The sequence below is a fragment of the Girardinichthys multiradiatus genome, chromosome 3, assembly GCF_021462225.1.
Source record: "Girardinichthys multiradiatus isolate DD_20200921_A chromosome 3, DD_fGirMul_XY1, whole genome shotgun sequence".
Lineage (NCBI taxonomy): Eukaryota > Metazoa > Chordata > Actinopteri > Cyprinodontiformes > Goodeidae > Girardinichthys > Girardinichthys multiradiatus.
Window position 1 is genome coordinate 46,764,193 of NC_061796.1, and position 22,614 is coordinate 46,786,806.

A 22,614-nucleotide genomic window follows, 5' to 3' on the forward strand; every position below is an offset into this window, starting at 1 on the left:
ACAATCTAGCTGTCATTGCTTCCTGACCTCTTCTGACTGATGACTCTTTTGTCCTTTAGACATGATTAGATAACAGCAGGACTGTGAGTCTGTGAAGCATGATTGATTTTCTAGGATAAACTGACACTCGGACTGGAGGTTATTGATCCTGTGCTTAATCATAAAGCTAAATCATATGCTGTAAACATATTTGTCAAAGAAAGCCATTAAAAAATAAAAATATCACCATACCATTCAGGTCTTGTTTTCAGATAATTGTGGTGAAACGTGTGGTTGCCATTTTTAATAGTTTTAAATGAATATTAAATTTTTTTGTATTTTAATTTTTAAAACATTTATTTTCATATTATTTTTAATTATGTGTTTTCAAGAGCATTCTTCTACGTAAAACACAACTTAAAATATTAAATTTTTCAAACTTTAGCATTAATAGTGTTTTAGTGAATTATTTATTATTCTGACTTCAAAATGAAACATTGTAGACAAAATGTAGGCAAAAACCATAAAATGAGTAAAAAGAAGTGGTCACAAATCGGAAATAAATGTTTTGCTGTCTTAATATTTTCATATTTATTTCCTGATAAATAATTTTAAATTACCTTTAAAATAGAAAATATGATGAATAAATTATTCAATTAAAAATATTTACATGTAATTATTTTTCTTTTACATTTTTAAAACACTATTTCTATATTTTTTTCAAACATTTTATTCATGTTTTCTTTCATAAACATCCTGTTCCTGTTCTTAAAAAGATAAACGTAGAATATGAACATGAAGTTAATCTGAATTAAAGGTTTGAACCGGCTTCTTTCCTGTTCGCAACCAAAGCCTAAATATTAAATTATTAATTAAATATTAAGTCTAAAACTAGGAACCTTTACCCGTCAAAACACGTTGAACACCAGCTAAGAACTCCAATCAGGAGTAAGTGACATATCCAAAGTATTTTCTAATAAAAATCTATAAACAATTTATATCAGGGTTTTGATTATGACATTAAAATTTAATGTAAGGAAAGCTGAATACATGAATCAATCTCGCTGGGCCGTCGTGTTTTAATGTTCCCTTTGGTTCAAAATAAACTTTCTGCGGGTAAAAAAGATGAAACTGAAAACAATATTTGAATAATTAGTTCTTCTAGGAGCGCTAAATATTATCTACAATGTTCTAAAAAACTAAAACGAACCTCTAGGAAGCCATTCTTACAGTCATAACTGCGCATGTCAGAGTACAGGCTCAGATTTGAACATGTTCGCCCTCCCGCTCCAACAGGTGTGACCAGTGACGTCAGAAAGGTGACTCCCACTCCTCCCTCACGGCTCCGGTGTGTCGCAACGCAGCTCCACTTCAGTCGGTTCCGGACGCAGATTGTTCTGCTGAGACGTCTCGGTTTTCCTGCTCTCCACTCCGTGCTGACGTCATGTATGATGCAGATTCCCTGATCCTCACGCGGACACTGGAACTTTGATCCCGGATGAGCGCGTGAATCCCGGGACCACTTCAAAGGTAAGTTCGCCGCTGCGCTTCAAAATAAAAGCTCAGATTGTGTTTGCGAAACTTTGGAGCGGTTAAGGCAGTCTGAGCCGAACCGAACCGAGCCGAACCGGGTTGTTCTATGTGTCTGTCATACTTTGACTGACTGGTAAAGTCGCTGTGGGTTATAATCAGCGACAGTTTACCGGTTTACCAGCGAACCGGGAAGAGTTTCCTTCCAGCACTCAGGAATATGTTGCTTTAAACGGCCTGACCCTGAGCTGTCTGGATGACTGCACACTGGAAAGCCTGTTTCTTTCACCGGCTGTGAGGTCGGTGACAGCGTGGCTGAAGGACGACGTGTCCCGCCCTGCGTGGAAACATCCTGTAGTGCCTCAAACACCCAGGAAGAGGCTGGAAGCCTGGGAATCAGAGCTCCTAGAGGCCGATCAACATGTCAACTTTCTCTCAGCGTCTAGCAGCAACTCAGAGCTGCTGTATGGAAAACGGCTCAGTCCAAGTCCAGCAGCTGGTCAGTAAAGATCCCTGTAGCTTTTAGTTGACAGGAAACAGGTTTACAGGCTGCAACACTGACGTCTTGCTGTCATTATTTACATTGTCAGATAAACTGAGACAGATTTGGGTTCTATTTTATCTGTTGATGAAATATTACCAGAGTTAAGATCATGGTTTATCTGCATGAATGAGGCCGGCTCTGGTCTGTGGTTCTGAAGGAGCTGGGCTGAAAGTGGAAGCTCTGGATGCAGTCCATCTACGCTCCAACCCACATCTATAGTCCTGTTTAGGGATGTATTGATAAGGAAATCTGGGCTGATATCAATATCCAATATTAATATTGCTGTTCTGGCTGAGAACTGATATTATATATATTTTCCTACCATTTGAACACTGAAAAAATAACCACCCTGCTGGTCTGGTCTTCCTTTATTGTGAGGCCAGTAGTGGGAATTATGGCTCTGAGATGAACTAATACGGTAAATTCTGCTGAAATTCACAGAGAATTCTCCACATTTATTGGACCTGAAAGCAGAAGGTGTCAGCCTCTTGTCCATAATGTCCAGCAAGAGGAAGAATGAGCATTGCCGAATATGTGGTGGAAATCTCCAGGGAAATCAACGTCGGTGGCTGTTTGGGGCCCAGAACAGGAGGAACGGTCAGCCCGGGACCCCAAAAGAGTCTGGTGGGAGCCTGCCCCGATCCGCTCAGAGCAGTCCTTGGGGTGAGTTTGGAGAAAAACTAAACCGTCCTCCATGAAGTGTTCGTGAAATAAAACTGTTGTTTCTTAACAGGCAGCACATTATCTTTGGGCTCTTCTGTGTCTCTGTCCAAGTCCCAAATACCTGTGAGCTCCCCGTCCAAATCTGTGGACATACTTGCAGTGTTGACTCACATACTGGGACAGTCGGTACCAAGAAACAGCAGAACAGGAGAGTTTGTGTGCAGCAAATGTGTTTCCACTTTGGAGCGAGTATTTAAGTTTGATACAGTTATTGCTAGAGTCCGGGTGCTTTCATCTGAGCATCTTCAGAAGCTGACGCAGGAGAGGGACAAGATCCGACAGCGGGTCCGCCAAAACTACCGGCAGAGACACCCACAGGACTTCCAGAACAAGAGTAGCACCAGCGAGGAGGATGGAGAGGCAGAGAAGGAAGGCTACAGGGAGATGCTCAAAGAAAACATGGCTCTGTCGGAGTATGAGTGCTGGTCCGAGAAGTGGGACACTTGTCCGTACTTTATCAGAACGGGTAAAAGATGCAGGAAAGGCAAAGGATGTGAAGGCTGCGATTCTTTACGGGTTTCTGATTCAAACTATGAGTCAGTCTGCGGGATTCCTCGACGTTTACCTTTCCAGCCCTTCTCTTCGTTGGAGCTGTCCCGGGACAAATCCCAGAGCATGCCCCTCCACTGGCAGAGGGTCCCAAACTCCAGCCCGGCTTCACTGACAGGGTCCAGCCTCTCGTTGAGGGCGCCTTCTCGCACAGAGTCCAACTGTTCACTGGACTCTCTTGATGGCTTGGACCCATTTGGCTCACCAGGCAATAAGTCAGTTAACTTTATGCTGATGGGGCTGAGAAGCATTGAAGGGAAGCCGCTCAGCTCACCCTCAGGCAGTAAGATCCCAGTTCTAAGCAGGAAGGACAGGAAAAACTCTGGAAAAGATGAAGGGCTGGTGTCACCCAAAGTGAGTCGGGTACTGAGCTTTGGGGATACGGAGAATGGAAGAAGTGAACTGGATGAGGAGGATGGAGATGTCCTGACAGAGCTGAGGGACGAGTACATGTTGCTTCATCGAGAGGTGAGTGCTTCTATTAATGAAGGTTCCTAACCCAGTCTTCGTTTCTTTAAACGTTCCTTCCAAAGTTCCAAAAGTTCTGCAGCTTTCTCCAGCACTCCTGAGTCAAGAGGCTGAATTATCCTTACCATGATGCAGTTCTGCAGGGGCCTGCTAACGAGACATTCATGTGATTCAGGTGTGTTGGAGAACGATGCATCTAAAAGCTGCAGGATGGAAGCTCTGGAGAACCGGACTTAGAGCCCAAAAACTATTGATGAAAACCACCTCTGGAGATGACAGGATAATCTGTCTCCAGTTTAACAGTCCAGCATGTCTGAACACCATCTACCTGACTAAAGAAGGTGGTGTCCAAACCTTTTGCACCAAGGGCCAAAATTGCAAACTTGAAATAATGATCTTAGCTAACACAAAATAATTGTATTATTAATTTGTATCTTTTTAGCTGCTCAGCAACAAATTAAACAGACAATATCTGATTAAAACCAAGGAGAAAAGAACAAATGTTCTTAGGTTCAAATATGGCTCTCAGATGTTTGCCTTTAATTAAAGAAAGCTGTGCATTTCCGACCTATATGGGTTGATTGTTTTCCATAAGTGGCTCGGCTCCGAAGCTGCAGCTTGGAGCCCCCCGGTCTATAAAATGTTCTTAGTTTATTCCCAGCAACATGGCTAATAACAGACAAAAAATGTCCATCTGCATTTACTGGAGAGCCACATTTCTAGCACTCTTCAGCTGCAGTCAGGAGCCACACAACGTTATACCAAGGGCCACAGCTGGCCCCTGGGATGCAGTTTGATCTAACAGAATCATTTGTTATTTCAGAACAACAATGACAGGCTTCAGAGGGCTGCCAAACACCTACGAGCCCAGCTGGACCAGGCTGCAAACCGGATCAGGACTCTAGAGGCGGAGCTAAAACAAGCTGGACCAACCAAACCTGCTAAAGTCAATGGATCAGATGACCTGACCTTTGTAAGATGTGACCTCTAACACAGTGTATCTTATTTTCTAAAGGTAACCTGTTTGTATATTAACACAGTTTAGCGGGTTAGCAGTTTTTCAGAACCATTTTACCTGCAACTTTCCTACGCCTTTGCTTGTCTCAGCTTTTATTGGGGGTGTAGCGGGGAATCAGAGGAAGTTAGACCCTGAAGAAACTTTAATTATTCCTTTTATAAAAGTATTTTGTAACCAAAAGTTGATTTAAGTAAACAAGTTACAGATTTAGGCTTTTTTCTCTCTGGCGCAAATCAGGCTTCGTTATATAACTTCATTATAAAGTAAATATACCTTTTTATAGTCTTCGGGAGAACCGTGTATTTAAGCAGATTAAATCGGGTAGTTGTATACTCTAATTATAGATACGTGTTCCACCCAGTTATGTTACGCGCTTATAACTTTAAAACATTTAAATCAAGAAGACAAACAGGTTTATTGGAGAGTCACGTGCTCAGGCGGCTCCATAAAGCAATCTGTGCGTTATGAAAGCAACAGAGGGAAGGCAAGCTGTGCATTGAGTCTGCAAAGGGTGTGTCCACATTTTCTCATAAATGCAGGTGCAGATGCATGCAGGCTCTCTGCGTGGAATCCACCCCGACCGGTGGAGTTTCCCCCGAGCTGCAACCGTAGCGATCATTGCCTCTCAGCTGTTCTGTCAGGGAAGCACAACCGGATCTGTCAGAACGAGGACTGACTAACGAAGATAAAGGCAGTGAAGTGAAAATACCAAGTCGTAGCAGCAGGTTTAAACTTGCAGTAAAGTTGTTTTGCCAGGTTTCTACACATGAAAAATGTAATTCTATTGTGCTAAATGAACTTGTTAACTCGTCTCTCTAAATGACTAATTATGCTGCTGCAGAGCTAAATGTTGAAGATAACTGCAGGTTAACGATCAGTCTGAAGAGGGAAGATGTTTCCTGTCCTGTTAAATGTATTAGACTAATAAATGACATTAGCCATAAAAACTGAATCTCATTCAGTTAACACCCTGCAGTATGAAGCATGTAATCATTTAACTGGATAAAACATGCGATTACATTCAGTCTGACAGAAGCACGGATCAGTTTTTACCTTTCAGGAGTTTACTGAAACTACCTGCTGAGTCTGATCTCAGAGGAACGTTCACGTGTTCTCAGGCCTTCAGATAAACAAACTGGACAATAAAGCAGACTCTGCATGCTTTGAGATGCCGGACCACTCCCTGCATGGATAAGAGCTTGTTTTGACTCAATCTGTGGATCTGCAAGGACGTTTGAAGGTGTTTGACCTGCAAAAACCTAGTTCTATAGGTGACAGATCACATCAGATATGCATGTTTCACTCCACTTGATTTGGTCCTGCAGAGTTTTTCTATGACTTCACTGGTGCAGGCTATGCATGAGAGAACTTTGACTTGAAGTGCCTGTTTTCCTTCTCTAAACATTCACTCTTTGCTCCAGCTGAACCAGGAGGACGGTGGCAGCTTGGTGCTGCAGAGCCTCGCTGATTCCCTGCACAGCCGGGAGCGTCTGATCCAGGTGGGTGAGGCTGGCGAGGTGGATCCTGTGCTACTGCGGTGCCTCCGGCTCAAAGCTCACAGGAATGTTGTTTGTTTTTGATGTCAGCGCCCAGCCTTACACCAAAGCTGCTGTGGACCCGTCTGCTCGGCTGGGACGGAGCTTCCACTGCATGCGTTTTAGCTGCTGCTCTGTTAATGATTCACAGATGATTTTGTTTGACTTATTGTGAACAGACTGTGGCAACAAACTTAACTGTAGCATCAGATGACCTCTGATCTCAGGTTGTTACACAGTTAGTTTGGTCCTATTAAAATCCACTGTGGTTCATTTAGAGCCAGTACATTTCACACTGAACAAGGATTTTAAGGCCGGAGCTTCATGTAGGTCACATTTAGATGTGACTTGATATGTTGGAATGTTTAGTCCCTGGAAGTCATTTACATACGACACAGAAATGACAGATTCAGCTGCAGTGCCAAAGCTGTTAAACATGCGATAATCCCAGAAAGAACTTGATCTTATTTGCTGTATGGATGTGGATGAACTATTGTTACCCTCTTTGTAGCTATGATATCAACATGGAAACATCACATAGTTTCATCCAACAGCGTCATGGAAACACTGAGCTGTACAGGGTGTGCACTGAAACCCAGATGCCTCCTAGATGTCGTGAATTTGAATGAATTTCCTTCCTTGTTTAGATTCACAAACTTGGCCATTAAAGTTGATTCATATTTGTTGTTCAGCATGAATCATATGACTTCATATGTTTCTTCTGCAGTAAACTCACCACTATTTGCCTCCCTGACTGTAAAAAGCCTCAACATAAATTCTTTTATTTAATTTGCATAATCTCTCTCTGAAAAATAACTTAAAATGCAAGTTTTCATTTGAGAGCATACATTCTTTCCATGTTGGGAAATATGACTCATTTATTGGTTCCCATGCTGCTGATGCCTTGCATGTTCATAGGACCCCACTTGGTCTTCTCTTGGAGCATTTCCCAATGAAGGAGCGCACAGACAGTGATGTTCGACCATTCCTCTTTGCTCATGTCTCTACTTCAGTCGTTTCCAACTCTTGTCCTCAAGGGACGGTGTCCTGCAACTTTCCGATGTGTCCATGTTCCAACAAAACTGAAACTCCTCAACATGCAGTCAAGTTCTCCGGGTCCCGGTTAAATGACCTAATTATTTCATTCAGGCGGGTTGAAGCAGAGCTATGTCTGATCACCCCAGATCTAGATGGTCCAGTGTCCTTGGTCCTCTCCGAGGAGTCTTCTCCTACTGGTTTTTCCACAAGACCTGGGTCCTGGGACTAAGATGGACATGGAAGAAGGTTGATTTTTGTGTCTGGTAAACCATTTCTCTGCTGATTTGGCCAAATGTTTTGGATCATTTTAACGCTGAAAGGTCCAGTGGTGACCCATTTTCAGTTTTCTCCCAGAGGGCCCCAGATTTTGATTTAAATTTTCCTTTAATTCCCAGCAGTTCATGATTCCTCATCCTTTAACAAGGTTCCCATGGCCTTTAAAAGAGAATCAGGCCCACACAATCATAGATCTACCACCATACCTATCCTCTGCTTCTCCTGTCTCTACCTGCTCTACCTATCGGCTGCTATCAGATTCTTCTCCACCGAGTCTCGCTTTGTTTCAAACCAGCCTGGAGTTCCAGGTTTAATCGTTTGGGATGAAAGGACAGAGGAAGCTGCCTCCCAAACAACCAGCTGACATGTAGATAGCTTCTGATTTTTGTTAGGGACCCTTGCCACTCCATTGTTGCCTCCCTTCGTCTCCCAGTGGCAAGAAAAAAACGCTGGTCCTCCTCCAGCCTGGTGGGTTGCAGTTCTGGCTGTTTAAACTGTGTAATTGCTGCTCAGGCTCTAGATGCAGGCAGGTTCAGGCCAGCACGTGTTTTCTTGATTTATGCCAATCGATACACTTCCGCCAAACTTGAATGGTATGTTTTCTTGTCTTTCCCATTTTAGCAGTGGCTAAGAGGAAAGAGCCTCATGTCATATTTACCCCCCAGGGTAACAGGAAGTCATGGGTAAATGTTCGTAGCTGATCTGATCAAGTTAAAGGGTAAAAGTTCTTTAATTTCATTCATAACTTTAATGATAATCAGTTATTTTAAAGGGTTTAGTTTTGTTGTCTTGTTTGTGTTTGGGATAGAGGGTAAAGATGGGAATCCTGCCAGTAAGCAGAGAAGTTTTTTACTTTCTTTACTGGTTTCTGTAAAAAGTCAATCAGGCAGCTGCAGCTCATCCAAAAATCCTGATCAACACCAGGAAAATGGATCATATCAGGCACATTTCAGAGTTGCTGGTCAGAAATGAACCATGTAGACCCCTCAGGTCTTCATAGACCTGCTTCCATATGGTTCCCCGAACCAGAACTTAACAAGGTGAGGCAGCATTTAGTTTCTTTGCTCCTGAGCTCCCCAACAAACTACCTAAAAACCTGAGATGTGCAGAAACCGCTGGTTCCTTTAAACCAGGACTGAAAATATGACTGTTTACAGCCGCTTTTAATTAAAGAATCTGACTAATGAACTGTTTGAAACATTTGCTTCTATTATTTTCTTAATTCCTTTGGTGTCCAGTAAAGCACTTTGCTTTGCCATCAGCTTTCCACTGATCAGCCCTCGGAGTGTTTCTGGAATCCTGTGACTCAGGTCGTGATCCTAAACCAGAATAAAAATATCTTCCTGCTTCTGGCCATTTATCGGCTTATTCAGAGCCTCTTTAGTGTTTCTGGTCGAAATCCTCCACAAAAGCCTTTTATTTTCAAGAAATTTCCAGTGAAGTAAAGAGTTTTTAAACTGATGCAGATGTTCAATAAACGCTGACCTCGACGTGTTTTATCTTTCCTGCTTTCCAGGAATGCTTGAGTCTGATCCGAGGAGTTTGTGTGGAGCAGGGAACTGGGGCTGAACTGGGGAACCAGCTGACTGGGAAACTGGTCGAGACTCTGAAGGAAATTCTCTCTGAGAACAAGGTCAGAGTCAACGCTGTCTGATGGTTATTGACTCCACACCAGGGCTTCATCAGGCAGCAGCAGCAGCAGCAGACTTTAGCTGATAGTCAGTCTCTGTGAAGAGCAGACAGCGGTGCTTGTGCCCTGATATCTAAATGTAGATCTTCTGTTCTGCAGGCTGCTCTGGACACCCTGAGGTCTGAACTGACTGAGCAAGAGAAAAACCTGGAGAAAGAGATCGAAGCGCTGAGAAAAGCTGGGCGAGACCGTGAGAGGGACCTGGACACTCTGAGCACAGTGCTGCAGTGCAACCAGGACATTATCAACGTGAGAGCACATTAAGAACCAGTGAATTCTTAAAAACATGCGTTCTAGACGGAGAACATCTGAGCTTTGTTCTGGTTTTCAGGAGCTGCGAGTGACTCTGGGGGAGAAGGATCATCAACTGAAGGAGGCGGAGAAAGAACGAGAGTTGTGGAGAAAGAAGGATGGAGCCCTCAGTGCTGTCCTGAAGGAGAAGGAAGCTCTGATCCTGAACCTCAAACAGCAGCTGGAAGTCAGTCAGACAGACAACCAGGTGATGACATCACATCCTGTTTTAGCTTCTTCATCTAAAATATGCCAGAATAAAAAAAAATAGTTTCCAGCTCTGCTTCAGTTCATTGGCAGACGTTCATTTCTGCACAGCTCTGTGAGGGTCCCACCGCAGCATTTAACAGGGCAAGGTCTGGACTTTGACTAGGCCACTAAAACACCTGGAATCATTTCTCTTTCACCTGTCCTGTTTTATATTAGCTGTTGTGTTTGAGATGATTGTTCTGTTGATGATCCAAGTTCCAACTGTGGGACTCACATTGGACTCCAGACAAGTTCATGGTCCAATCGATGACAACAAGGTGTCCAGGTCCCGTGGCCTCAAAACAAGCCACATCATCAGCGTCCACCACCATACTGAACACTTGGTCTGAGCTGCTTGTGCTGGAATGCTGGCTTTGTTTCCTCCATCAAGGTTCTGTCTATTATGGTCAAACATCTCTGCCTTGGTCTCATCTGTCCAGAGGACATTGTCCCAGAGGTCTTGTCCTTCATCCAGATGCAGCTTTGCCACCTACGTCCTGATCCCACCAGCCATACTGGTTCAGTGTTTATCTGTCCTGTCATGACCTTTAACCTGCTGACTGAGGCCTGTGGAGTCTGAGATGGGGCTTGTGGGTATTTTAATGTATTGCTCGCTTGAACTTCAAATAGTTTGGAAATGGCCATAAAACCCTTTCCCAATTCTTCTGGAATCTTCTCTAAGGTCATTGCTCTTGGCTTTCCTTCTTGGCATGGGGTTAACAGACACCTGAATGCTCCAGGGCAGCAGACTGCCAAAGCTTGTCAGTAAACTGCGAAGGAGAAACACCCCGAGGAAAAAAGCTGTTTAGTTTAACATTTCAGGCTGGATTTAACAGACTCTGAGCAGGTCGGTCCAACTTCTGAAAACTGCCTGACCTGCTGGGTGCTGCTCTGCTCCTCGTGGTTTAAACATCAGTGCTTCATGTTAGCTTGTGTCTAAACTAACTGACTGTAAACATGAAGAGTTAGTATTTCTGGCTAAACAGTGCAGTGACCTTAGAGACATTAACCCAACAGGTTAGTGTTTGATCCACTCTTTATTCTAAAGCTTTACTTCTGTGTCCTTTTCTCTGATTGGTCAGCAGTCCCCAGGAAGTGAAGGCCAGCTTGCAGCTTTGTTGAAAAACACAGAGGAAAACAGCGCCATCTTGTGTCAAGAGGTCACCAAGCTGACTGCAGCTCTGCAGGAGTCTCAGGAGCTGCTGCAGGTGAGCCGTGTGCAGATAGTGAAGATTAAAGGTTTTACGTGAATAAACTGGGCTTTATGATTGGAAGCTAAGGATTTTACAACTTTGTAGAAAAAATGCATAAAAATATAGGATATTCAATTCCAGGTAATGAAGTTTGATGGAACTCAACAAAAACAAGTAAACCAGCAAAATATATAACTGCAATACTTGTTGCTGAAAACTGCAAAGACAGAATTGATTATGATGGACCCACTTTCTTAAATCTTTTGTATCATAAAGATTTCTCATCGGTGGACTTTAGCATTTCATCCACTAAAAATACCCATCAGGTGAGGGAATAATGGAATAAAATATATTCTAGACATGCAAACTGTGCATGCATGAACCTCTCAAATACTGCATTCAAGCTGCTGCTGATGATTGTAATCCATCAAATAAAATCAATAAGTTAGCGAAAAATGAAAAGAAAGAATCTACTTGATACAATAAAAAGAGGGAATAATAGGCCTGAATAAAAATAATCAACACCATAAAATAAAGTCATTAAAATAATAAATAAGGTCCGGTCATTAAAAATCCAGCTTTTATTTATTTTTATGGAAATTGTTTTCAGACATGAACATTAAATATTGAGTTTTAATACATTTACAAAGTTTTCATAAACTGAACTACACCTACTGTGAGAATAGATTCAGCATCCAGTGGCAGAGATCTTCAGCAACTCTGAATCGCTTCTCCTTGTTTCTCCATCAGACTCAGCAGCAGAACCACAACCAGACGGTCTCCTCTCTGACCTCTCAGCTCAGAGATGTTCAGAAGGAGCTGAGGGAGAAGGAGAAGGAGACAAAGGAGGCCGACAGAGAGCGGCGGAACGACCGTGAGGACGGCGAGCGCGAGGAGAGGAAGCTGAGGGAGAGTCTGCAGAAGAGAGACAGACTCATAGAGGTACAGCTGAGAATGTCTCGTCCAGGTCCATCAAAGTTCATTGATATGTAGAAACGAAAACGCCTCCAGGTGGTTTTACAGCATTTAAAGAATCAGGAAATTTAAGTTTATTTTCATTAACTTAGAATTTTTGAGACTTTGTGTTTTCTCACCAACTCAAACATGAACTTTATCTGCAGCAGTGCTGAGAAATACAAGCGCTGCAGCCTGAAATCAGATGGAAACATTTCTCTTGTTGGCAAACAAACCTGCAACCTGATCTCATCCACTTCTGTCCTCTTATGGGTCAACTCTGTACTGCAACTGATTTCTGACATCTCTTAAACGCGATCCAGGTACATCTAAAAAAATTAGAATATAAACTCGTATATAGATTCATTACACAGAGAGAGGAATATTTCAAGCCTTTATTTCTTGTAATTTTGATGATTATGGCTGATCATAAAAACCCAAAAGTAGAATAAACTCATGGTGTCACAGACTAATCAGCTAATTAACTCAAAACACCTGCAAAGGTTTCTTGAGAATATCCAAACATATTCATAGAATGTTGAGTGGAAGGAAAAAGTGTAGTAAGAAGATGTGCAGCAGCAACAGGGATAACCGCAGCCTCGAGAAGATTGTCAAACACAATCCATTCGAGGTTAAGGGGAGCTTCACAAGGGGTGGACTGAGGCTGGAGCCATTAAGATCCGCTACACACAGACGGGTCCTACACATGGGCTACAAGCGTCTTACCTGAGCAGAGGAGTAAAAGAAGCAGACTCTTGCTCAGTGGTCCAAACTCTTCTTTTCAGGTAAAGTTTGCTTTTCGTTTGGAAATCAAGTTCCCAGAGTCCTGAGGAAGAGTGGAGAGGCCCAGAATCCATGCTGCTTAAAGTCCAGGATGAAGTATCTATGGTCAGTGATGATCTGGGGTGCCATGTCATCTGCTGGTTCTGGTCCACTGGGTTTTCCGAAGTCCACAGTCAAGGCAGCCATCTACCAGGACATTTTAGAGCACTTCATGCTTCCTTCTGCTGACAAGCTTCATGAAGATGCTGATTTCATTTTCCAGTAGGACGTGGTACTGGCCCACAATGCCAAAGGTACCAAAATCTGGTCCAGTGACCATGGTGGTACTGTGCTTGATTGGCCAGTAACTCCATAGATTCTCTATGGAGTTCTAGATGCAGATGACCTGAAAGCCGCTATCAAAGCAACCTGGGCTTCTTGAACATCTCAGCAGAACCACAGGCTGATCTCCTCCATGCCACGCCGCATTGATGCAGTAATTGATGCAAAAGGAGCCCAGACCAAGTGTTGCATTAATAGAAATTTGCATACTTTCTTTAAAATATCCTTTTTACTGATGTGATGTAATTTTCGGATTTTCTTTTTCATTCTGTCTGCCAAAATCATCAATATTACGAGAAATAAAGGCTTGAAATATGTCACTCAGTGTGATGAATTTATGAGTTTCACTTTGTGACATGACTGATAAAACCTACTGAACCTTTTCACGATCTTCTAATTCTTTAGCTGTACGTCTACTGCACTGAAACACAACAATGATTCCTTCACTGAACCGTGCAAAAGTGTTAAACTCATTTCGTTTTCTGTTGCTACCAAACAGCCAGAATTTCTTATTAAGTGCTTAAGTTGCAGAAAAAGACAAGGAGACGTGGTGATTAAAACCACTTTAAAAATGACGGGAAGCTCAGGCTTCTTAGAAGAAAAATCAGATCTGCATCAGGAATCTTCCCGAGTGTTGATGTTTCAATTTTGTTCTCTATCAGAGCAGCACTTTGTTTCTCTTCTTCTTGGCAGCAAATCCTCGTGGATGCAGAGGAGCGAGACCACCTTCTCCAAGAGCTGCAGCAGAACCTGCAGAACAAACGAGAACCCGTGACGGCCGTCAAACACACGCTGTGATGGAGATTGAGCCCCATCGGACCAGGCGCTGCAGAGATGGAGGAATAATTTGCACTTTCTTCAACACCTCTTTAATGTATTTATTGTGATGACCATGGAGACCGGTTCTGAGCTTTGAGTTCAGTGTGATTTAACGGAACGTTTCCACAGTTTCAGGGGAGTTCTGTGTGAATCAGGATGTCGGACTCAGGTTGTTTTCAGCCTGCAGTGCTGGATGTTTAATACTTGATCCTCTAATCAGCACAATATTGTATTTAATTCATTTTGAATGTGATTGGTAGGCAGTGATGTCATTTCATGAAGTGGGAACATTTCCACTGGTTATTTAATGTTGGACCGGTGGGTGCATAGGGAGCTTATTGTAGCCGTTTATTTTTGGCCGTTTTGGTTGCAGTCTCAGCGCATGTCCTATGAGTAACATTTACATTTTTAATTGCTTTGATTCTTCTACTTTTTCTGTCTCCTCTGGAGTTATTCTGTTATTTTCAGCCTTTAAACACGTCACATTGTTGGTCTGGGACTTCAAACTGGAAAAACCATTTCTTTTTAGCTCAAGAGAATAAAAGTCTCTGAACCAAATGAGTTTGAGTTATTTCTGTCCTCATAATGGATCCATGATTAGAGACTGTGGTGCCAGAGTTACTTTCTACAGTCATCTTGGTGCTTTTCAAGTCTATCCAACTATCCATCATCTATACCTGCTGATCCCTGCAGGGTGGAGGTGGGGGGGGCTGCCTATCCTCAGCGGTCATTGGCCGAGAGGCAGGATAACACAGACATATGTAGGACAAACTACCACGCACACACTGTCAGGGCAAGTAAGAGACCAGTAACCCACCAGTTATGATATTAGACTGTCGGAGGAAGCTGGAGTACCCGGTGAGAACCCTCACAGGAACAGGGAGTGCATACAGAAAGACCCCAGGCTGGAATATGAAGCCAGGACCTCCTTGCTGAAAGGCAGCAGTGATGCCAACCGCTCCACCGTGCAGCCCGATTTAAGTCTGCTGCTTTAGAATAAAATATTAAATACTGAAATAAAACAAAAAAACTTATTTCATACAGTCATGGCCAGAAAAGTTTTCATGTGTTTTTCTTTGATTTGAAAATTTAAACTTTTCAGTTTTCTATGGCACACCATAAATCATGTCAGTCTTTTCATAATACAGTTAATATTTCTTTTTCACTTCGATAAAAATCAATTCTAAAACCAATAGAAACGATGGTGTGACCTGCTGGTCTGATGCCACAGGAACCCAGTGGAAGATATCAATAACTGCAAATAAATTCAGGTTGTACCAATACTACTCTCATATCTGTTGTGATATTTATAAGTGTACTTTTATGTTTTGTAGATTTTAATTCCTATTTTATTAACATATGTGACATTTTTTGAAAATGTAACAAAACCCAAAAAAATCCTGAGATTTTCTCTGATGGGACCAAAAGTTTAAAACACTGATGGGTTTCTTATCATTTAGGAAATTATGAATATAAATGATAATTGAAAGAAAAGGAAATGAGAGTCCAGTAAAGCTGGCTGTGGTGAATGAAGGCCGAACCAATCAACAGGTTCGTGTTTCTGGTTGCCATGGAGACAGCTCATATCGCCCTGCGGCCTCTCAGCGGTTGCACAACCTTTTATTCAGCTAATGTGAATTTTTAAGATGCAGGTCCAGTTGGTCTCCCTCGGTTCGGTCCAGATCGGCCCGTCCTCGTGGCGCGATGCGACGCTCCGGTCCATGCAGCGTGCACAGCGCCTGGTCCGGCAGACTTGGACCGGACGGCTTCGGAGCGCCGGTTTTACCCAGAAGGTCCCATCAGACAGCTCAGCAGAACCCTGCGGAGATGAGATCAGACAGAAGGGACGTGGACAGACACATGTCTCCGTCTGCAGGAACAGGAGGTCAAGACCCCGAACTACAGGAGGGACGGTGAGAGACAGACCCCTGGGTCCGAACCCAGCAGGGCTGAAGGAGAACTGATCCGATCCGACATGATTATCAGGGTTTAAACCAAGATTCCCGACTGTCTCTAAGCAACCTTAGAAGACAGAAATAAATATTAAGAATAATATGCATCATATTTCTGGGAGACTCTATAACCAGTTGTTACCTGGTGGAAGGTGAGGCTGAACCATGCTGGGTTTCTTGTTTGTTGGGTTTTAGCTGAATACTCGGTGCCAAACCCGTTCAGATAATTACTGATAACATTTGAAACAAAATACCAATGTAAAAAAAACATGTTGGGTCTGAGATCTCCGCCAAGGGCGAATCCACAATGGAGCCTTTAGGTGGCGCTGTGAAAACAAACGTCATGTCCACAGCTGGATAGACAGTGGACGTTTCAGCAGCATTTAGGATGAAACAGATGAGATAGACCATCCGGGCCATTCTCAGTGAGAGGTGTACAAACCAGCACCTGAGATGGTATCCATCAGTGTCCAAGGCTGACCTGCAGACGTCTGAAGGTCCAGTTCCAGATCTCGTTCAGCGCTGCACATCTGGAGACTAAAAGTTCCCATTCTTTTTTAGCAAAACAGCTCAAATTAAGTCAGATTGAATGGAGGACATCTGGAAACATCAGTTTTCAAGTCTTGCCAAATACTCTTAGTTGGATTTAGATTTGGACTTTGACTAGACCATTCTAACACATGAATATGCTTTGATCCAAACTCTTCCATTGTATCTCTGGCTGTATTGTAGTCATCCTGCTGGAAGGTGAAACTCTACCCCAGTCTCAGGTCTTCTGGAGCATCTAATGGGTTTTCTTCCAGAATTGTCCTGGATTTAGCTCCATCCATTTTCCCACCAACTCTGAGAAACGACTCCCCACAACATGATGCTGCCACCATGTTTCACCATGGGTGAGACATGGTGACAGTGTTAGTTGACCTCCACACAGAGTATTTGCATGTGTGTCAACAGGTCTGAGCTGAGCACCTTCTTCCACATGCTTGCTGATTCTCTGACATGGTTTGAGGCAAACAGGATTCCTTTCAGCTTTCTTTCAACAATTGCTTTTTTTTTCTCACCACTCCGCCATAAAAGTCAGATTTGTGGAGCGTACGACTAATAGTTGTCTTTTCCACCGATTCTTCACCTGGTGTGGACCTGTTCAGCTCCTCCAGAGTAACCATGGGTCTCTCGGCTGCTTCTCTTGCCCAGCAAAAAGAGCAAGCAAACTCCTTGGAGAAAGACCGGGATTCACAACCAGGACCCCAACTGGGCCACCTGGGCCATTCTTAAAATCTCATCAGTAACATTCAGGATTTTAATCCCTGAAGTACTTTCAGGTCAAAAGTATTCTTCTAAAGCCTCACTGATTATAATACATCCAGATCTGTATTATTCTGGACATCAACACTGCAGCCACAAATTGATTTTGACTGTCAGTATTGGAGAGGTGGAGGAATGCTCTCCTTGCCCAACAAAAAGAGCATTTGCAGGTTAGGTGGAGGTCTATGTCTTGGTAGGTCTGCAGGTGGTCCATCCTCTCTCAATGTTCAGATGATGCATTGAATAGAGATCTGGGAGATGTTCAAAGCTTGGGATATTGTTGTAGACCCTATCCCTGCTTTGAACATCTCCACAACTTTCTCTCTGACCTGTCTGCTGAGTTCCTTGGTCTTCATGATGCTGGTTGTTATTATTCCCTTTTAATAACTCTCTATAAGTCCATAAATATCAGCACCACCCTCCAACTAAAGTTGAGCTAACTAAATATTCGGTCGATTCTTTCCTTGATTCTTGTGGTTCTTCACAGTCTGTGAAGATCTCTGACCTCCATCTATGCATTTTATCCTTCTTCTCGCTTCCTCCCTGGCTCCCAGAGGATGCCTGTGGCTCCATTCCCACCATCCAGCCTGCGAGAACAGTGTGCTGCAGAAAGCGTGGCTGTGGTTGGGGAGTACATGCGCAGGGTCCGGGAGGTGGAGGCCCAGCTCCGCAGGCAGGCGGGGAACGTTGTCGAAGAGCAGACCAAGCTGGAGAGGGAGCAGGTTCACCTGGAGAAGACCTTGCGCAGCATCAGGACCAACCTGAGCATCAACAGCAGGAGCTCAGAGAGCCGGAGCAGAAGACCAGCCACCGCTGTGATGGTGAGGATATGAAACATATCAAATCATATCTCCGTCACCTCCTTCCAGAAATAAAGCACTGCCTGCAGGAGTAACTGTGTGTGACTAGAGGCAGAGATGATTTCCTTCTGCTGCAGGAGAGAGATGGTGCTGATCGCCTTTTAGAGCTGGAGAAAGGAGAGCTGATGGAGCTGAAACGAGATCTGGAAGCAGCACTGAAGGATACACTGAAGCATCTACAGGTGATGTACAGCTTACATCAACTTCAAATATTCTTTAAAATGTAGATTATAATATATTAAGGATATCATTTTCTAAATTCTGACAGATTATTCCAAAGTCTGCATTTTTCTTTCAACGACACTGTCCAGGTTCTGGGTGAAAGCAGCAGGAAGCTACTCCACTGTGCCAGTGAAAGAATGCGAGTCCTAGATCTGGTTCCTCACAGGTGCTCTGCAGAACCCAATGTCTCCACAGCCTTCAGCAAACCAGAACCATTCAGCTACTTCACTCCAGGTAAGAACAACTAGTTCGTCTGGAGAAGGACTTCCTTTAAAAACACAATAAGGGGCGTAATTTGACATGCATCACGGAGCGACTCTGTGAGACCTGTGAGCTGCTGTAATTTACAACATTAGTTTTAACGCCTTAATTAAAAGAAATCGGGACGTAGGAAAACTAAAGTCACTGAACTAAAGCCTTATATTTACTTTCACATTAATTATATATGTTTATGGAATCAAAGATAAATTTATTATTTAAGCCTCATTTAATCACGTAACCGCTCTTGAACTGAAGGGAGCAACACAAGCTTTCAGGCTTTCTACGGTTTCCTCTCCCAGAACCTAATCTGGTTCTGCTATGGAGAATACCGAGCCATGAATAGTTGCAGGTGTGAAAGACAGGCCACTCCAGCAACTGTACCATACTCTTCCTCACTCAAGCCCTTGGACAGTGTTTTTTTGTTTGTTTTTTTGCGGCACTAGTGGCCTTTATTTTTTCATTTTTCGATAGACAGGAAAGAGGGCAAAGAGAGGGGGAGACATTTGGCAAAGGTCGACGGGTCCGGGACTCAAACCCGGGACAGCCGCATCGAGGACTATAGCCTCTGCACATGGTCGCGTGCTTAACCCCTTACACCACCAGCGCCGCGCCCCGGACAGTGGTTTTTTATTGTCTTGGTGGAAAATGCATTTGATGTTGCAGATGTTGCTCTAAAATCTCTGCTGGACCTTTCTGCATTAAAGCTGCCATGACAGAAGAGGAAGTGAAACAAGCCCATACCATGATACAACCTCATGCCCTCTCAGGTCCTAGCTGCAGGGACAACTGTTTCCTTTTCCTATACCTCAGTTTCTTCCAACAAACACCTGGAGCATTGGTCCATCTGACCACATTGCTCCTCTGTGATGGTCCATCCCAGATGCCTCTGGCCCAACAGAATCTGACTGTGTCTAAATAAGGTTATACTCGGGCTTCTTTTCTGTACAGTAACGTTTGTGAATGTAACTCTGTACAGTACTGCTGGACCACGGTTTCTCAAAGTAATACCTGGTCCATGAGGTTCTGTCAGCTGTTGGTGAACAGTGGCTCTTAATGAAGAACCGGCTTCAGATTGGAGATTAGCTGTTTGCTGCTATTGGTCCAGTTTACTTGAATGCATTCATGAAATTCTGCTCTGCAGAGGGAGAAACTTAGTTCAGTTATTGTCAAACTTTGAAGTCCTCTGAGCATCTTTATTCTCAGAGACTCGTGTTCCAGAGACCGGAGGTATCTAAACAGTTTAAATACAAGAAAACGTTGCTGTTAGAGATTTAAAATCCCATCAGATTCCAGTCTTTATTAAGTCGTATATGTGCAGCAATGCAAGCAGCTGTAGAGACAGCTTCTATACACTAATGTTTTGATTTGAGCGGTGTTTCATTTCATTTCATTGTCAGTCAGTCATTTTCTATACCGCTTCTTCCATAGTGGGTCGGGGTGAAGCTGGTGCCTATCTCCAGCAGTCCATGGGCGGAAGGCGGGGTCCACCTTGGACAGTCCATTGCAGGGCAACACACAAACAACCATGCACACACACACACAAGAACCAAGCCAGAGTACCCGGTGAGACACCAAGCATGCAAAGAGAGAACATACAAACTCCATGCAGAAAGACCCCCAGACAGGAATCAAACCCTGGACCTTCTTACTGCAAGGCTGCAAGCAACTGCACCACCGTACAGCCCTCATTTCATCGTGCTGCCGGTAAAAATTTGCACCATAGTGGATGTGTCACAAATATCTGGGGGTAATTTACTGGACCTATCTCGTTTCAATGCTGATCTGATGATGGTTCATTGTTCATCTTCAGTACCGAGGCCCACAGACATTTTCAGATGTCATTTTTTAAGACCTTTTGCCTTAACCAAACCACCTGATTATTTCAGATCATACTTTTTAAAATGTCCCTGGAGTCTCAACACGTCTGGAGCCACTAACTCTGAACAATGTTCCAGAATTCCTGCTTTAAACAAAGCTCTAAGCTGGGTTCTCTTTCTGTGTCAGGACCGGTACCACTAGCTGAGAGCTCTCTGTTCTCCTTTCTTTCTGCAGAATGCAAACAGGTTTTAGAGTCTTCTTCTCTGGCGGTTAGTCGGTCTCAGTTGCTGAGGGAAAATATAAGAAGCTTGCTGACCGGCGCCATCACCAGGCAGAACGCTGCCCATCGAAGTGTCAACGATGGTTTGGTGAAGAAGATCGCCGAAACAATAAGTCTGCAGGTAGAAAACAAACCTTCAAAGAAAATCCATCCATCTATCATTTGAAATAAATTAATAGGCGAGGGTTTATATTTGCAGGTTAAAATGGTCTAAAAGGAAATTTGAGTCAACAAGTTAATAATTTTGAAATTAAATCTTTGAAGGAACATTGATCAGAGGAATAAAACTGAAGAAATCTTATTGTGTGTTGTAGCAAAGCCTGACTGTGATGTCTGCAGTCACCAGACAGGCCATGTTTCGCAAGCAGAGGGAAGTAAAGTTCATTCGTCACAGCCATGACAGAGCTCAGGTGAGAGTCAGGCACCTGTAGGTAACTTTCAGAGACAGTTTGGAGGACACTCTCATGCTTAATGACCTATGAACAGGGCCCTGAATGCAGCAGTGACGTCCTGTCCCGAGAGAAGCTGGACAGGCCCCTAGTGAAGGTCTACCAGAGACACCCAGGGACTCAGCTACCTGAAGCTTCATGCCTCCTTCAGGTAGATTATGGATTTGAATGAATGGGAATCTAAGAGACAACAAGAACTGGTAGGACCTCATGTTTGAGCTGCATTGATTAAACTAAAACCAACCAAAATTTGAATATGTTAGGACTTGCGAGATAGAGGACCCCAGAATGCAGACTAGAAGGCAGCATGTCGGTAAGTAAAAAAAAGATTTAATTAACAAATATTCACTCTCAGTAAGAGGCAGGAACAAAATAACAAACAGCCAGGCAAGATAGGCAAGGCATGATCCGAACAAACAAGGCGTGATTAGGAAATGACTCCGCGATGACTAACTGAACAGGTGTGTATATATGGAGAGAAAACCAGGTGGAGCAAGGAGACAGATTAGCTTAGTGCAGGTGAACCGAATAAACTTAATTGACAGACAGAACAGAATGTGGCTGGAGCAAGAACAGAGACTCATGAATACAAACAAAAACTAAAGCATGACCAGAACTAAAAACCAAACCCGACAAAACATAAACAAGATTAAAACATGACCAGAAAAATAATAAACAGAAGCATGATTCAAAAACTGAGAGAAATATAAGAAAAACCCAGAAACCAAAAACCAAACAACCCCAAATCATAACAGAATAAGCCTCTTAACTCTCTGATTTGGGGTATTAATTATGGAAATAATTTTTCAAAATGTGAAGATCAAACTCATCCTTCTTTAGCTGCAGTTTTGTTAGACAATTAGGTCTTTTAAGGCACACCATGTATATTTAAAGTCCAGATTTACATATTGTTGCAGCTGTTCACACCTTTTTAAACAACTTTCAGTGGTTTAACTCTCAGCCACCATCTTATTGCTGTCTGAGATTCTCACAAACCAGACCAGGATGAAACCTGTTTCCTGTGTTCTCAGGCCAGCGTGGCGATGAAGAGACGTCTGCAGGCCTCTGAAGGGGAACTGGTGAGGTTGCAGCGCTCAGGGCTGCAGCTGCTGAAGGACCTGCGAGGAAAGACTGCATCAGCTCAGGTGGATGCATCAGTGGTTCGAATGAGGAGGGAGCAGGTCGACAAGAGAGCCGTTCCTGCGTTTCTCCAGTGGGGGGCGTGTTGAAGCTGACTAGGTTGGAATATCTGTTGAAGCTGGAGATCAGCAGGACTTGATGATTGAAAAGAAACAGGAAGCAGAAATTTCCTGAAGCATCAGATTAAAACTGTAGAAAACAAGCAGATTTAAATTATTTCAATTAAAGCTGCAAAAGCCTGAAGCACCATAATAGTATTTAGCTATTTTCAAATTATTATTTTGTTTTTGATACTTTTTATGGTTTTCTTCCCACAAACGTGGATTAAAAAATGCAAATTTTCATCAGACAAAATACAAAGCTGATC

The 22,614-nt window shown here is 43.2% G+C and overlaps 2 protein-coding genes across 6 annotated transcripts; both read left to right on the top strand.

Annotated features, from left to right (window-relative positions):
• Nucleotides 1-994: 994 nt before the first annotated feature.
• On the top strand, nt 995-14,518 carry si:ch73-95l15.5 (intracellular protein transport protein USO1). Of its 4 annotated transcripts, none has more exons than XM_047361962.1 (11): nt 998-1,509; nt 2,495-2,716; nt 2,787-3,793; nt 4,617-4,766; nt 6,233-6,310; nt 9,177-9,293; nt 9,450-9,599; nt 9,682-9,849; nt 10,973-11,098; nt 11,834-12,025; nt 13,835-14,518. In XM_047361962.1, exons 2-11 carry the CDS (start codon nt 2,551-2,553, stop codon nt 13,937-13,939), a joined length of 2,259 nt encoding a protein of 752 aa, XP_047217918.1. In that variant the 5' UTR covers nt 998-1,509; nt 2,495-2,550; the 3' UTR covers nt 13,940-14,518. The 4 variants fall into 4 exon arrangements, with proteins under 4 accessions (XP_047217922.1, XP_047217918.1, XP_047217921.1 ...); XM_047361965.1 differs by having other exon boundaries at nt 1,000-1,509; nt 10,976-11,098; XM_047361964.1 differs by lacking the exon at nt 998-1,509 and adding an exon at nt 1,535-2,008.
• Nucleotides 14,519-15,518: 1,000 nt separating this feature from the next.
• Nucleotides 15,519-22,449, top strand: ccdc105 (coiled-coil domain containing 105). 2 transcript variants are annotated; one of them, XM_047360778.1, is made up of 9 exons: nt 15,519-15,873; nt 17,772-18,038; nt 18,155-18,259; nt 18,389-18,533; nt 20,613-20,779; nt 20,973-21,068; nt 21,145-21,258; nt 21,371-21,420; nt 22,139-22,276. In XM_047360778.1, exons 1-8 carry the CDS (start codon nt 15,607-15,609, stop codon nt 21,404-21,406), a joined length of 1,197 nt encoding a protein of 398 aa, XP_047216734.1. In that variant the 5' UTR covers nt 15,519-15,606; the 3' UTR covers nt 21,407-21,420; nt 22,139-22,276. The 2 variants fall into 2 exon arrangements, with proteins under 2 accessions (XP_047216734.1, XP_047216733.1); XM_047360777.1 differs by lacking the exon at nt 21,371-21,420 and having other exon boundaries at nt 22,139-22,449.
• Nucleotides 22,450-22,614: the final 165 nt, after the last annotated feature.